General features: G+C 47.3%; 1 protein-coding gene across 1 annotated transcript in view; it reads left to right on the top strand.

The window, feature by feature from the left end:
- The first annotated feature begins 2,583 nt into the window (after positions 1 to 2,583).
- Positions 2,584 to 14,973, top strand: part of Srp72 (signal recognition particle 72) — a 37,330-nt gene continuing 24,940 nt past the window's right edge. The window contains exons 1-8 of the mRNA XM_077687986.1: positions 2,584 to 2,796; positions 3,167 to 3,284; positions 3,393 to 3,513; positions 3,606 to 3,671; positions 5,118 to 5,192; positions 5,275 to 5,392; positions 7,073 to 7,145; positions 7,241 to 7,321. Of these exons, the coding sequence (XP_077544112.1) occupies positions 2,691 to 2,796; positions 3,167 to 3,284; positions 3,393 to 3,513; positions 3,606 to 3,671; positions 5,118 to 5,192; positions 5,275 to 5,392; positions 7,073 to 7,145; positions 7,241 to 7,321 (758 nt within the window). The 5' untranslated portion in view covers positions 2,584 to 2,690. The remainder of the gene's footprint in view (positions 2,797 to 3,166; positions 3,285 to 3,392; positions 3,514 to 3,605; positions 3,672 to 5,117; positions 5,193 to 5,274; positions 5,393 to 7,072; positions 7,146 to 7,240; positions 7,322 to 14,973) is intronic.

Here is a 14,973-nt window from a genome sequence, read left to right as displayed (position 1 = left end):
AGCTGAAAGAGAAAAAAGCAAGATACCCAAGCGGCGCTTTTCCATTCCAGCGCTAATCGCATTCATCCTAGGGAAGCGACTAATTTTATTTTTACCAGATGGTCAAAGTTGGTAGGGGTTCACTCGGAGTGACGGCCATTTGCGTTGCCCTCTCGCATGACTTGTTGAAGCACCTTTGACTACAATTAATTGCGCTGATTGTCACTGCCCCCCGTAGTAGTGACGACATCTATCATAACTAAGGAACAGCGCCGGTGAGAGCTGTCATCTACGTTGTCGACATGCCGCACAACCGTTCTCCAGCTAGCCGTGACGGAAGCGCTAAATATCTTGGGCGTGCTCAGCGGATCACGCGCTTCTGGCCTCGTGGTATGTTTGTCGAGGCTCTGGCACGAATTGTGCGGTGGGATGGACGGTGCCGCGAAAGGTGACTGAGGTCTGCTTGCAGTCAGCAACGCGGAGGGACCTTGGCGTGGACCGGTAGGGCTTTGAGGCCGCAGTTCCGAAGTTCATGGGGGTAGAGGAGGGAAAGTGATGAGAATGAGGCAGCAGCATTGTATCCATTAGCAGAGGCATGTAATTGCAGCTAATTTCTGTCGACTGAAGAATGTATCCGAAAATACAGATACTAGAACAGTGGCATCGAAATACTTTTTAACTATATTTTGACAAAGTGGTGTTCTCCAAGTAATTATAAATCCCGTAAATGCAAGCGGCGCGTCATGTCACCATCATAATCAGCCCATTTATTTCAAGAAAAACTGTGGCTCGATTAAGCAAAATAAATTAATTGTGAAGGGATACATACACCAGCAGACTTGTGTCAAAACTACAGTTGCTCGTGAGAGAGGTGCATTAATTTCACTTCAGCGGCACAACGTTTTTAAAAGTTTTTTTTTCGGTAGAATTAACTTGCTCTTTACTCAATTTACAAGGCTCGTGAAATCGAGACGCCTTTGAGCTGCTGTGAACCAGCATAAGCTGAAATAAACACCACCTACATGATTCGTAAGTACATGATCGTGACAATATATTTCGTCGGTTATGAAAGTAACGAAAGGTCATCGAGGCGTAGATAACATCGGCAACCGTCAGAGGGGATGACAATGGCAAAATGGAAGGCTGTTTCAGTCGCTAGAAGCCCTGCTCGGTGTGAAATACCATCCACGTGGAAAAAACGTCTGCTCGTTTCCGGCGATATAATGGTAACGGGATCTCTATGTCTGGCCGAGAATCACGATCTAGTCGATACACTCTAAAGATATTTCATTTGAAGGTACAAATATACCCCCAAAGTGTAATTCTGTCTATCCGATAGTGGGATGGGCCAAAGAAAAATAAACTACACCTATGGTAGCGAACATGCATCCAAGCTGCATGCACACGGCCGTCAAATGACCGCCCGGCGCACGCGTGCCAGTTTTCGGAGAACAACAAATATTTAAGCGTCTCTGGTTCTTATCTTATAATCAGTGTTTTTAGATTATCTTGTAAGAACATTAACTGTGCGTAAATGCTCGCCGCAGACGCGAAAATGCGCTATACCGAGCCCCAACGCCGTCCTCTCGGCATACGCGCTGCAGTCAGATTGCTCTCCACGTCGGCGATTGCTCTGCTGACTTTGATCTCCGCTTCTAGATCACGAAGAATCTATCTGCCTTAAAATTTCTTCTGTTGTGTTTCTTTTTATACAGATTGCGGCAGTTGTTCAGCAAGCAATTCACGAAAGTGTGCTCCTTTGTTTACACGATTACACTTCGCTCCACAGCACACTTTCTGGCCCATGGTGCTATTTTACGGTGAGTATATTGCGCGTACGTTCATGCTATGCAGTCATGGGCAAATTCATAAGACTGGAATAACCCCTTCCGAGCCCCAATAGAAACCGCGTCAGCAGTGTCGTCTGCTACGCTCAAACGAAACGGCCGCCAAACCATAGGGCAAACCACAGTGGCGCCGCCGCACGCCGCCGCACAGTGGCGTCGCCGCACGATCACCAGAGATTAGATTCAACGCGATGGGCTTGTTCAACTTTTTGGAAAGGCTCCGCCACGGAAGATGCACGCCTAAAGCCTTTTTTTTTTTTTTTTCAGCTTCCATTCCTAGACTTGTATGTCCCCAGCAGTGTTTCTCTATGAACCGTCTTTCGCCTGTTTTGATTTTACCGAAAAAAAAAAGAAAACTTTTAAAAACGTTACCGGCCAGTGAACTGCGGCATGTTGCCGACACGCCGAGGACGGATTCATGCATAGTTTCATACACTTACTGTAAGAAGCTCTATGGATTCAAAGGGAAGCTGATACATACATGCGATAACCACGGTAGTTACTATTACTACTGAACAGTGACAACACCAGTTACCACAGAACAGGTGCCGGTTCCCCCTGAAAGGCAAAAAACAATAAAACAAAAAAGCGATATGGGAACTTTGGCCCTTGCGTGTATAAAAATTATTCGAAAATGACATACCAAGAATAGGAATAATGCGGAAATCCTATTTTATAAAAAAAAAAGTTTTCCAGTTCCTTTGTAACACTCATAGAGAACTCTGATACAATATCAATGGAATGCGCTAGCAGGGGTCGCGATGGGAGGCCGGCCACATAGCCGTCTGTCGGTTGAGGCTTGAGACGACGGAGCACCTGGAGTTTACGGGCGGAGTTTGAGCCGTGTGTTTTTCTGCCTGAAACATGGCGCAAAGTAACACGTCGGCTGCTTTGTCCGGATTGTACCTCGAGCTCAGCCGTTTTGGCAAGAGTGGGGAGTATGACCGTGCACTGAAAACTTGTGAAAAAAGTAAGCCCTTTTCAACTTTGGTCAGCATGGTAATGCTTTAACCGAGGCTTGCAACACGCAGTCTGAGAATGCGAGTAATTTTATTGCTTGCGCCGTGACATCGATCCATTGTTTATGTCCCAAATCGAGCGAAAGCTTCACGACCAGCGATGCTGTTTTGAGGCCCATATGGCGACTTCTCTGCATGCTTCCTGCGCTACGGGTCATTCGAGATAATTATGCTGTACAGACAACAGGGTGTTTCCGGCTACTAGCGAAAGAACTGTTGCCGGGAGGGAGACATTAAGCATGCTACGTTTATCAAACTGTGTTTAGCTGAGGTGTCGTAAACCTGTGCACCTAGCTGATTGAGACCTGCGCTACTTTTCAGTCCTGCACGAGTTTCCGACGGAAGAAAAAGCACTACAGTGCAAAGTAGTGTCCTTAATACAACTGGGGAGCTTCAAGGATGCAATCGAGGTCATCAACAAGAACTCGAAGAACATCGGGTACGACTGACATTGTTTTACCACACCATCATCTTGACATTGTTTTACCACACCAAGGCAAAACTCGATTTTGTCAACTCTCAATCAATTTTCGTTTTTCTTTCACAGTGACATGACTTTTGAGAAGGCGTACTGTCTATACCGGCTGAACGACATCAAGGAGGCGTGGAAGTTGTTGAGTAGCGTGTCTTCACAAAGCTTCAGAGTTAAAGAATTGAAAGCGCAAGTGGTACGTACTCTGTAAATATACACAGACTACACACACGTTACTGATAGGTGTCGAATTGCACACACAAAATTGATTACTGTCATATTTTACAGCTTTATAGGCTTGAAAACTACCAGGAATGTTTTGATGTCTACAGGGACCTCATCAAGAATTCTGAGGTTAGTTCTTCCTTGGTGGCTGGCAAGTATGTAGGAAAGTACAGCTGCTTCTGAGAAGTAACTATAATATTGCAACCAAAGAGCCTGTTACCAATGGTAAGGAGGAGTAGCAATTGTACCACTGCTAGTGAAAAAAACACAATTTGGGCCAAAATGTGTACAGAATGAATAAAACTACACCACGAGCAGTGTATCCTCTGTGTTCTCTGTTACAAACATAACCAATCAACTGGCTAAGCGATCATGTTTAAAAACGGAAGTATTTTTGACAAAGCAAAGTATGGTGTGTTGCTTCCGCAAGCTTGTACAATTTCCTAAGGATTGCTGCTTGACAAATAATTTACACAAGGCCATCTGCTACGGAAAAATTTTCCTAACACATAAACAACGAGCGTTGTGGATTGTGCACACTGGCCAAATGAACGTTTCCGCCCCTGCATCACTTGTGTGTCTGTTCAGGAAAAGTTTTGATCACTCCACCTGCTCAGCTGTTGCAAAAATGAATGAATATGACTGATGATGATGATGGTAGAAGTAGTGAATGAATATCATGGTCTTGGGCAAAGAGCAAGTTTACCAAATAAAAAAAATGGTGGATGAAGGGCTATCATAGAATTGTATAACTGAAATCAAGGGCTTAAAAATAATGAACAGTCGTTTACTTCACACTAACAAGTAAAACATTTTGAAATAAAAGTTAGATTTTCTGAAAAGTGGTGGAAAGGTTATGGAAGCGGAGTCGCGGTGATAAAAAAAGCTTAAAAGCCAACTGCAACAAAATGTCATCTCAGTCAACTTAATTTTGAACGTACAGTAGGTACCGCCAAATCTACTAGAATATGACTGGTGGCCCCCGTGAAATGCATCGTTCGTTCATTAAAAGCAGCCGTGAAGCGAAAGTGACATTCTTGTTGGCCCATTTTACCGGCTGTGTAGGTGATTTGAAAACCAGTTGACACCCGGAGGGCAAAAAGCTCGCAGACTTTTTTTTTCATCATGTGGAAGGTGATTTGATTTGACTAGGGTTTAACGCACCGATGCAATGCAGGCGATGAGGCGCGCCGTAGTGGAGGGCTCCGGATTAATTTTGACGACCTGGGGATCTTTAACGTGCGCCAAAATCGCCTACACGCGGGCATTTTTGCTTTTTGCCTCCACCAGAAAAGCGGCCGCCGCGGCCAGGAATCGAACCCGCGACGTCGTGCTCAGCAGCGCAATGCTTTAGCCACTGAGCCACCGCAGCGGGTATGTGCAAGGTGGCTAGTGCGACTGGGGGGCGAGCTAATCTGTGTTCGAGCTCTTGTACTGAGCAGATATTCAAATTGGGCTACAAGATGTGTGCCAAAACGCCTTGGTGCATTTGCTTGTCTGGAGGGTAACTGTTTTTATTGTCTGTATTTTAATTGTGTGTGTATGTTATTTTTTGTGTTTTATCGCCCCTTCAAGGATGACTATGAAGAGGAGAGGGAAACTAACCTTGCAGCAGTAATAGCATCCTTGACAACACAGACGCAACAAGAGGTATACACACTTTTCACCGTCAAAATTTTCACACAACTGTTTTCTATGTTTGCATGTCGTGTGGTTTTAAAAACAATTTCAGGTGAAAGGTGCACCAGACCTTGGAGAAAACACGTACGAATTGTGCTACAACAAAGCCTGTATTTTGTTGGGACTCGCCAAGTACGCTGATGCACTTCAAAAGCTTGTGCAAGCAGAAGGCAAGTTCATTCTTACTTCAGTAGTGCAACACACTGTTTCTTTCAATAGCTGCTTAGTTTGAGGTTTGTCGAACAAAGTCCGGTGTCTTTTAAAGCGATGTGACCAACTGGATATTATGGTAGCAGTCAGCTGATTTGCAGTACCAGGGGGATATTGCACGAACCCCCTCCCCTCTTCCCCCCTTTTTTTTCTCCTGGCATGACAGAGTTAACTTATTGCATTTAGTAGCTTCCGTGTGCCCTCACTGTTTGCTTAAAAATAAAACAAACAAATATTACTGCAGCAATTCAGTTAGATAAGCATGTAAATATTTTGGGCGACAAGGCATTTTAGGTGACTAAATATGGGCTTTGAGGTGCAGAGCAGATGCGTGTAAAAAAGCGCAGAAGTAGTGGATGGTGTGTGCCCAATTACAACTGATGGCTTCTTGTAATTTGCAGTTGTTCTCCAAAGCTCCTAGTATCACATGCAGAGCCCAGAGTTAAGAAATATTCAAGCAGAAATGTTAGGAGGGTGGCCGTTAAACTTTTTTGGGTGAAGCATTGAGGGAAGATAAAAACTTTGCACTAATAAACTTCATAGAATAATGTTGCATTAGAGAAAAATGACTCATTGTGTGAAGTAAAGCCAGTGTAGCACAATTGAAAACGGTATGGTTGTCATTGATTCGAAGAACTCTTAAAAAATTGCATAGAAACTGTTTCGTAGGAATTGCATGAGTGGGCATAATCTTTGAGCAACAGCGTAAAGAAAAGCTGCCTGTTTGCAGTATCTCGGACAATAATTCTAAATGCATAGCAGTGATAGGGCGTCGTGGAGGTAAGTCGGCCAAACCATTACGCGTGCGATCTGTGACTTTTCATGCCTCTGTGTGTAAGACGGAAGCCAAGTTGCAAGCAGGTCGAGATTAAGTGCGTGCTCTGAAACCGCGATCGGCTGGGCCCATCGTCTGCTAGGCTGTTCTTCTTAAAAATGTCATGAGACAAAAATATCGCTGCTCGTGCACGCTAGTTAAAGATTTGGCCGAGTGTACACCGTGAAGAGCACTCCTTTCTGGTTGCTCGGGCCCAACTTTTCCCCACTGCCATTCCCGTCATTTTTGGCATGTAGCCAGTCATTGTGCACGCCGCATCTTGCTGTTACACTACACGTGTGGTGCCTTACTGCTGTAAACACACTGCAGAAGACAGCAAGATCTGAATACCGCAACAACTGTGTGCAAACATTTCACCGCCTCCTTTGCATTTGGCTTCTTCTCCACAAAGGTTATCCTCCTCTCCTCTTTTGCACTTCACTCGTACTCCGACCAGGCTACTCCATCACCAGAGGCTAACCCTTTATCCTCTGTATCGTTAGATTCATTGCTCGTGCCTTGTTCATTTTTTTTTACCAAAGCATGCCTTGTCCCATCTCCTCCATTGTGGCTACACTGGACAGTCGGCACATATCAGGAAATGCCACGAGTTGGTCGAGTGGATTTAAAATAGCGTGAAGTAATCGTATGAAAGTATTCTTGTTCTGCCATTAATGACATGCAAAAGCCCACCAGCTTAGGGAATGTGTTTGTGACTCGGGTTCAAGTGTAAATGATTATGCCATTCAGGGATTTGAAGTTTCCCGCAAAAGAAGTGCATGCACAGATTACCGCTTGGCAACTGACTGCTTTGCACTGTTGACAGAACTATGCAAAAAAACTCTGGAGGAGGATGACTTTCCTGAGGATGAAATTGAGGAGGAGTTGGCCATTGTGAGGTAGGCTCATGCCTTGATGATCTTATAATTAGCACCTCTATGACGTGCTGAAAGATTTCAGCCACTTCTTCTTCTTCTCTTTCCCCTTCTTTTAGGACACAGCTGGGTTACACCAAGCAGAGGTTAGGGCACTCCGACCAGGCCATGAAGCTCTACAATCTTGTGCTGAAGCAGCGGTGAGTGAGGGAGTGTAACCTTGCTGGTGCTGGTAGTGTAACAGACCTGCTTGCGCACCTGGCTTAGCTTGTCTGCTTTAGACTGAAAATTGAAAACTGTCTAGAGGTGGGATGACCACAGTTTTTGTGTCTTGAAGTAAAAGATATAATGAATGGGGGGGGGGCTATGTTTTAGTGACATTAAATACTCGTAAAGCGTTGGCAAAAAGTGTGCTTCCACGACCACTTCTACGAGACAAAATCTTGCGTGCTTCATTTTGCACACATGCACTTTCTTTTTGACTGGCATAATTTTGTCAGCCATTAATTTTATAGCCATGGCATTGGAAAGGGCCTGATCTTCACAACCTCGTTATTTTGTGAATATGAACAAGGCTGTTAGTTTTAGAGCATTATGTTGGTACTAGTGTAACGACTGTGAGTGTGAGGGATGTCCACGAGGCCGTTCCCACCGAGACGTCTCTTTCTAGGTAGTGTCGCCTTTAGCTGTTTCAAATGTATAAAGCCAGGCTCACGAGAGATTTAAGGGAAAATGCCGTTCACACAACGTGGCAAATTGAAGTGTGTGGCCTATATGAGACTTTCCTTAGGGAATGCAATTGATTTTTTCCAAAATGCTGAAACAGCTGCTTGTCATTGCTGTGCTCGGAGTAGTTTAACTTTGCGTGAACTGTTACAGCCAGATGCACAAATCACTGTGCGCACCGAGCAGGAACCTGTTTCACAGCTGTCGGGAAATGTTAATATTGTCACGAAGACAAGGACGATGCAGTGGTGTTGAATGAGAAACACGTTTATTGGAGCGAACTTGTGCTCCCCTAACAACTCAAAAGAATACAGAGGCGGCGAAGCAGCGGTCAACAAAGTGACTTGCACAGGCGAGTGTCGTCGAATCGAATGCCCCGGCGTCCGCACTGCAGGCTTTTTATCTTTTGGCGTGCGTGGTTCTCGAAACGTCGATTCGCATCGAGAACATAGTAGATCCAAGAAGATTATTCTGGGCTGTTCACGTTAGATCGGAATGCTCTCCCTATCACAACAGATAACACATGCGGCACAGAAAGAAAGAACGGAACACGCGCTTCCCTTGGCGCAGAGATAACACAGACCGGCGCAGCCGGGCGGTAAAAGCAAAACACAAATAAACAAACCCAATGTATGGTTCGCGGCATTACCCCCCCCTCTAAGAGTGCATCGACCCGATGCTAACATAAGCGACAGTCCGAACAAATGAAAAAGTTCGTCATCGTCCGTAGAAAGGTTTTAAGCGAACCACGTGGACGACTTCAGGCCGCGTGCGTCGTCGTGATGTGCCGGAGTCACCATCGGGGATCACTTCGTAGGTAAGTTGGCCAACACGTCGTAGAATCTGGTAGGGTCCGAAATACCGTCGCAGGAGCTTCTCACTGAGTCCGCGTCGTCGGATGGGAGTCCAAACCCACACACGATCCCCTGGTTGGTACTCGGCGTCTCGGCGTCGGAGGTTGTAGCGGCCCGCATCCACCAGCTGCTGGTCCGTTATACGAACTCGAGCGAGCTGGCGGGCCTCCTCCGCACGTTGAAGATATCCGTGGACGTCGGCGTTGAGGTCGTCGTCTTCTACGTGCGGAAGCATGGCGTCGAGCATCGTAGTCGGCCTTCTACCGTAGACAAGCTCGAACGGCGTCAGCTGTGTCGTCTCCTGGATAGCCGTGTTGTACGCAAACGTGACATACGGGAGCACTTCGTCCCAAGTCTTATGTTCAACGTCAACGTACATTGACAGCATATCTGCGATTGTCTTGTTCAGACGTTCTGTTAGTCCGTTCGTTTGGGGGTGGTACGCCGTTGTTCTTCGGTGATCCGTGTTGCTGTAGCGTAATACTCCTTGCATCAGCTCCGCAGTAAATGCCGTTCCGCGGTCTGTGATTAGGACTTCCGGGGCTCCATGTCGCAGCACAACTTGGCTTATAAAGAACTTCGCCACTTCTTGTGCAGTCCCCCTCGGAAGAGCGGCGGTCTCTGCGTAGCGCGTCATGTAGTCTGTCGCTACGACAATCCACTTGTTCTGTGATCGTGACGTAGGGAACGGGCCTAAAAGGTCCATTCCAATCTGTTGAAATGGTCTCGATGGGACGGCGATCGGTTGCAGAAGTCCGGCGGGTCTTGTCGGCGGCGTTTTTCGTCGCTGGCAGTCACGGCAGCTCCGGACGTAGTGGGTGACGTCAGAGGTAAGGCCGGGCCAGTAGTACCTCGCCTTGATTTTTCCAATAGTGCGGGCTGTGCCCAGATGTCCGGAAGACGGGTCGTCGTGGCACGCTTCCAAAATTTCGTCACGAAGGTCCGCGGGGATGACGAGAAGGTAATTCGCTCTTGTTCCGGGGCTGAAATTCTTCTTCACAAGGACGGAGTTTCTCAGGCTGAATGCTGGTAAACTGCGTTTGAAGGTCCTAGGAACGGCAACGTTGCATCCCTCGAGGTACTCGATTATGACGCGTAAGTCGGGGTCGGCACGCTGCTGGGCGGCTAGGTCGCTCTCCGTCACGATCCCGAAGAACGCGCTGTCTTCATCAGAGTCTTGTGGTGGTGGGTCGACGGGGGCGCGGGACAGGCAGTCGGCGTCGGAGTGTTTCCTGCCGGATTTATAAACGACTGTAACGTCGAACTCCTGCAGGCGCAAGCTCCACCGCCCAAGACGGGCAGAGGGGTTCTTCAAATTGGCGAGCCAACACAGCGCATGGTGGTCTGTTACAACCTTGAATGGCCTTCCATACACGTATGGGCGAAATTTTGAAATCGCCCATATAATAGCCAGGCACTCTTTCTCAGAGGCAGAATAGTTTTTCTCCTCCTTCGACAGACCACGGCTGGCATAGGCGATTACCCTTTCGCAGCCGCTTTGCTTTTGGACAAGGACGGCACCCAAGCCTATATCACTGGCGTCCGTGTGCATTTCCGTTTCGGCATTTTCGTCGAAATGAGCGAGCACGGGCGGGCTTTGCAGGCGTTTTTGCAGCTCGGAGAATGCTTTTTCTTGGTCGTTTTCCCAGCTGAAAAGGGTGCTGTCTTTCGTCAAGCGCGTGAGTGGCTCTGCAATGCGTGCGAAGTTTGCGACGAAGCGCCGGTAGTATGCGCACAGCCCGAGAAATCTTCGCACGCCCTTCTTGTCTTTCGGCCTAGGGAAGTTCGCGATAGCTGAAGTTTTTGCCGGGTCAGGTAGGACTCCCGCGGCGTTGACGACCTGGCCCAAGAACTTGAGTTTCTCGTATGCGAAACGGCACTTTTCAGGCTTCAGCGTCAACCCCGACGTACGAATGGCCTCGAGTACAGACTCCAACCTTGCAAGGTGTTCGTCGAAAGTCCGGGCGAATACCACTACGTCGTCGAGGTATACGAGGCAGGTGTGCCACTTAAGGCCAGCTAGCACAGTGTCCATGACTCTTTGAAACGTCGCTGGTGCTGTGCACAGCCCAAACGGCATCACCTTGAACTCGTATAGGCCGTCTGGGGTTATAAATGCAGTCTTCTCTCGGTCTCTCTCGTCCACTTCAATTTGCCAGTAGCCGGTCTTCAGGTCCATCGATGAGAAGTACTTCGCGTGGCAGAGGTGGTCGAGGGCGTCGTCGATTCGGGGGAGGGGGTACACGTCCTTTTTCGTGATTTTGTTCAGTCGCCGGTAGTCAACACAAAACCTTAATGTGCCGTCTTTTTTCTTTACGAGTACGACGGGCGCAGCCCAGGGGCTTTTCGATGGCTGTATAATGTCGTCGCTGAGCATGTCGTCGACTTGAGTCCGGATGGCTTCCCGTTCATGTGAAGAGACGCGGTACGGTGACTGTCGGGTAGGTCGGGCTCCATCTTCGGTTATTATTCGGTGCTTCGCTAGAGGGGTCTGACGTAGTTTTGCGCTCGACGAAAAACATTGGCTATAGCGATGCAGCAAAGCCAATAATTTGTTCCGTTGTTCTTGCGGTAGCGCCGGATTCACGTCGAAGGGCTGCGGGAGCTTGAAGGTTTCTACGGGGGTGCGTTCAAAGTCGGCGACCGCGATCACGTCACTTGCTTCTTGCGTTTCTTCGAGGAATGCTATTGCCGCGCCCTTGTTTAAATGCTGGTACTCCTCGGTGAAATTAGTAACCAAAATGTGGGATTGGTGTTCCTTGAAGCGCGCAATGCCTCTTGCGACATGCACACCGCGGTCGAGAAGCAACCTTTGGTCACTCTCCACGATAGCGTCAACGTCAGGAGCAGCACCTTCACAGTAGACGGTGATCATCAAACTTGCGCGGGGTGGCAGGGTGACATGATCATCGGCTATCCTTACAGCTGCACGGTGTTCGGGGTTCGGTTCCGGCGTCATGGAGTGATCGGAGGAAAAAGTTATCGACTTGGTCTGCAGACCAATTATTGCGCCGTTGTCCGTCAAAAAGTCCATTCCGAGAATTACGTCGCGGGAGCAGTTAGGCAAGATGACGAACGCGGCAGGGTACGTCGTGCCGTCTATGGTGACGCGCGATGTGCACGTTCCACTTGGCGTCACGAGGTGGCCTCCTGCTGTGCGTATATGCGGACCGTCCCATCTGGTCATAACTTTCTTCAGTTTAGACGCAAATGGTCCGCTCATTACCGAATAGTCAGCTCCCGTGTCTACGAGGGCGACTACGCCAAAGCCGTCGATGGACACCTTGACGTCAGATGCAGTCTTCCTCGAGTTCCGGGTTCGTCGGGGCGTCGTATCTCTGCTTGTACGTGTTGACGGTCGGGCACTGTGCATCGTCGTTGTCGTCGTCTTCTCAACGGACGTCTCGGTCAGGTCGGGTACGCGTCGCGCCGCGTAGCTGTCGTCGTGTTCAGGAATCTCGTCAGGGCTTGGTCGGGTCGTCGGGATGAGGGCATGTCGTGAATCACTGTCTTCGGCGCGTCCTTGCGTCGTTTTTCCCGACCAACGGGTTCCTTTAATTTGGTTTCTTCTTACACGTTGTGGATAGTCAGGCTCTAGTTATTTGTGGTCTGCCATATACCGCAAATTCGGAAACCAAGGCCGTGAACATCCGCCTAGGCGTATCTATATAGTTGTTACTTCTTCAAAACAATATAGGAGCACTAGTGCGCTCATGTGGCTATTTACATATTTCCCGTGGCTCTGAGATATTGTCACGAAGACAAGGACGATGCAGTGGTGTTGAATGAGAAACACGTTTATTGGAGCGAACTTGTGCTCCCCTAACAACTCAAAAGAATACAGAGGCGGCGAAGCAGCGGTCAACAAAGTGACTTGCACAGGCGAGTGTCGTCGAATCGAATGCCCCGGCGTCCGCACTGCAGGCTTTTTATCTTTTGGCGCGCGTGGTTCTCGAAACGTCGATTCGCATCGAGAACATAGTAGATCCAAGAAGATTATTCTGGGCTGTTCACGTTAGATCGGAATGCTCTCCCTATCACAACAGATAACACATGCGGCACAGAAAGAAAGAACGGAACACGCGCTTCCCTTGGCGCAGAGATAACACAGACCGGCGCAGCCGGGCGGTAAAAGCAAAACACAAATAAACAAACCCAATGTATGGTTCGCGGCAATATTAACCCGGTGCTGAGCATCCACTGACACACTCGGCACAAGTTTGACGTAGGTTCTGAACGGACTAAAATTTTTAATGCAGCCACACAAACTGGTACAAGGGACCATTAGGCATGTATTATCTATGAATGTTAAAGGGAGGGGCCTGCAGACAAAATGTAAGTTTGGTTCATTCGAAAGATTGCCTCGTTAGAATTATACTGACACCAGTTTTAACACACACTTCACTCAAATAAGCGATATAATTAGGAAAAAAGGGAATGGCCATGCGACCCACTTGCTCACTTCCTGCAACAGAACCTATGACGTCATATGTCCAGCTGTGCGATTGGCTGTGTCCGGCAAATGCGAATGCAAGTTAGGCAGGGCTTATGAGCTTGCAGAATGAGCTATTTGCACTTAAATTTAGTGCACATTCTTTTTATAGCAGTAAGAATGGTGGAGAAAACAAGGAAAGTTACGAACAAACACGTAAACATAAAAGCACCAGTGCGTACGGTGCTTTGACGGCCACTTTGACAAACGAACAGTGCGTACGAACACTTTGATGGCCAAAGCTCCACAGGCGTGCTCATTGGGCTTGTCCGACACAACACTGGCCAACTGGCATAAGCGACATCGCCATTTACGTGACCCTGTTTGTCGAGCGTACCCAAATTTTCACGAATGATTACTTTCAACCGTAACAGAAGTAAGCCAAGTACAATCCGGTCTGACACAGAGGAAGTGTGGACAGCGGCCTCTTAGCCATACTGTGGCGCTATCTGTGAAAGCACACGCCAAAAGATGGTTCGCCGTCTGCAGCAGCTCTTTAGCATTTTCCCTGGTTACATCATTGGTGACGTCCCAAAATGCACTACAGTTGAACCCCTTTATAAGAGACACGTACTGGGGAGCAGTTTCTGTCTCTTATACGAGATGTCTCTTATAAGCAGGGAACCATGTTTTCACTTACTAATCAGACCAAAGTTCAATGTGGGCACCGTATGACTAAAATAATCTCAAAGGAACGCTACAGCATGTTGCAAAAGATTCATTCTAATGTATGTTTGGCCCAAGAATTTATGAAGCGTTGTTTGCTTCATGACTGTATTTACACTGTTTTTTACAACCAATTCCACAATTTTTTTTTCCTTTCCTTGTTTGTGGAAGATGAATCGTAGATGTTGAGTTCACAAGCCTGATGAATAGCCAGAGTGCACAGCTTCTTCCGCTGTGTGCTCAGGCTATTCATTACGCTTGCAGGACTCAACATCTGCAGTGCTTCTTGATTTGGAGCTACGCGAGTGGGAGAGCCCGCATGTGCGATGGTGCTCCATTCAGTGGATGGCAGTAAACTTCAACCACTTCTGCCAGTTGCATTTCCACTGGCAGAGCTTCTCATTGTCATTTTACAGCTGACTGAACCACTGTGTGTTTGCTGAAGTTATAATAAATAGCGACTGCAGGTGTCTGTCGTCCACCTGTGTTTCCACAATGGAAGCAACTGCAATTAGTGACTGGTGGCACTGCATCTGAAGTTAAAATGTCTGTTACAAGCGAGATTATTGATTACACTTCAAGGATGACTTGCCCCTTATAACAGATCTTCTACATCCGATGTCTGTTATAAAAGAGGTCGATTTAATGGGAAAGATAGGGCAGCCAACCATGTGGGTGAAGAGTGTCTCTTATACCCATTTGTCTCTTACATCAGTGTCTCTTATAACGAGGTTCAACTGTATTTAGCGGGAGAATTAAAATTATGGTTTAAAATGTTTTATTTCTCTGTGAATAAAGCATTGTTTTCTGCAGGACAAGCGCTAGGGGCACTATGAAACACCAAATCTTTCGAATAAAACAAACTTGTATTTTGTCTGCATGTCAGAGTAACTGTATATTTGGGTACCGATTCAGCATTTGAGTGTCTGTATATTTTGATGGTTTATGGTCGTCCTGAAGAAAGGGTACCATTGTTGTGATTTTCAATATTTCCATTTGTACATATTGTTCACAAGATCAATTTTTTACAGAGTGTGAAGCAGTTCGTATATTTTGTTTACGGTGTACTTTTCTTAGTTTTTGTAGTTCAGTTCTGTTCAAAATGAGCTTTACT

Source organism: Haemaphysalis longicornis, unplaced genomic scaffold (genome assembly GCF_048455015.1).
Source record: "Haemaphysalis longicornis isolate Haplotype H1 unplaced genomic scaffold, Haemaphysalis longicornis Haplotype H1 scaffold_1, whole genome shotgun sequence".
Classification (NCBI taxonomy): Eukaryota; Metazoa; Arthropoda; class Arachnida; order Ixodida; family Ixodidae; genus Haemaphysalis; species Haemaphysalis longicornis.
Note: the sequence above shows the minus strand (reverse complement) of the source record. Positions and strands in the feature narration are given on the sequence as shown.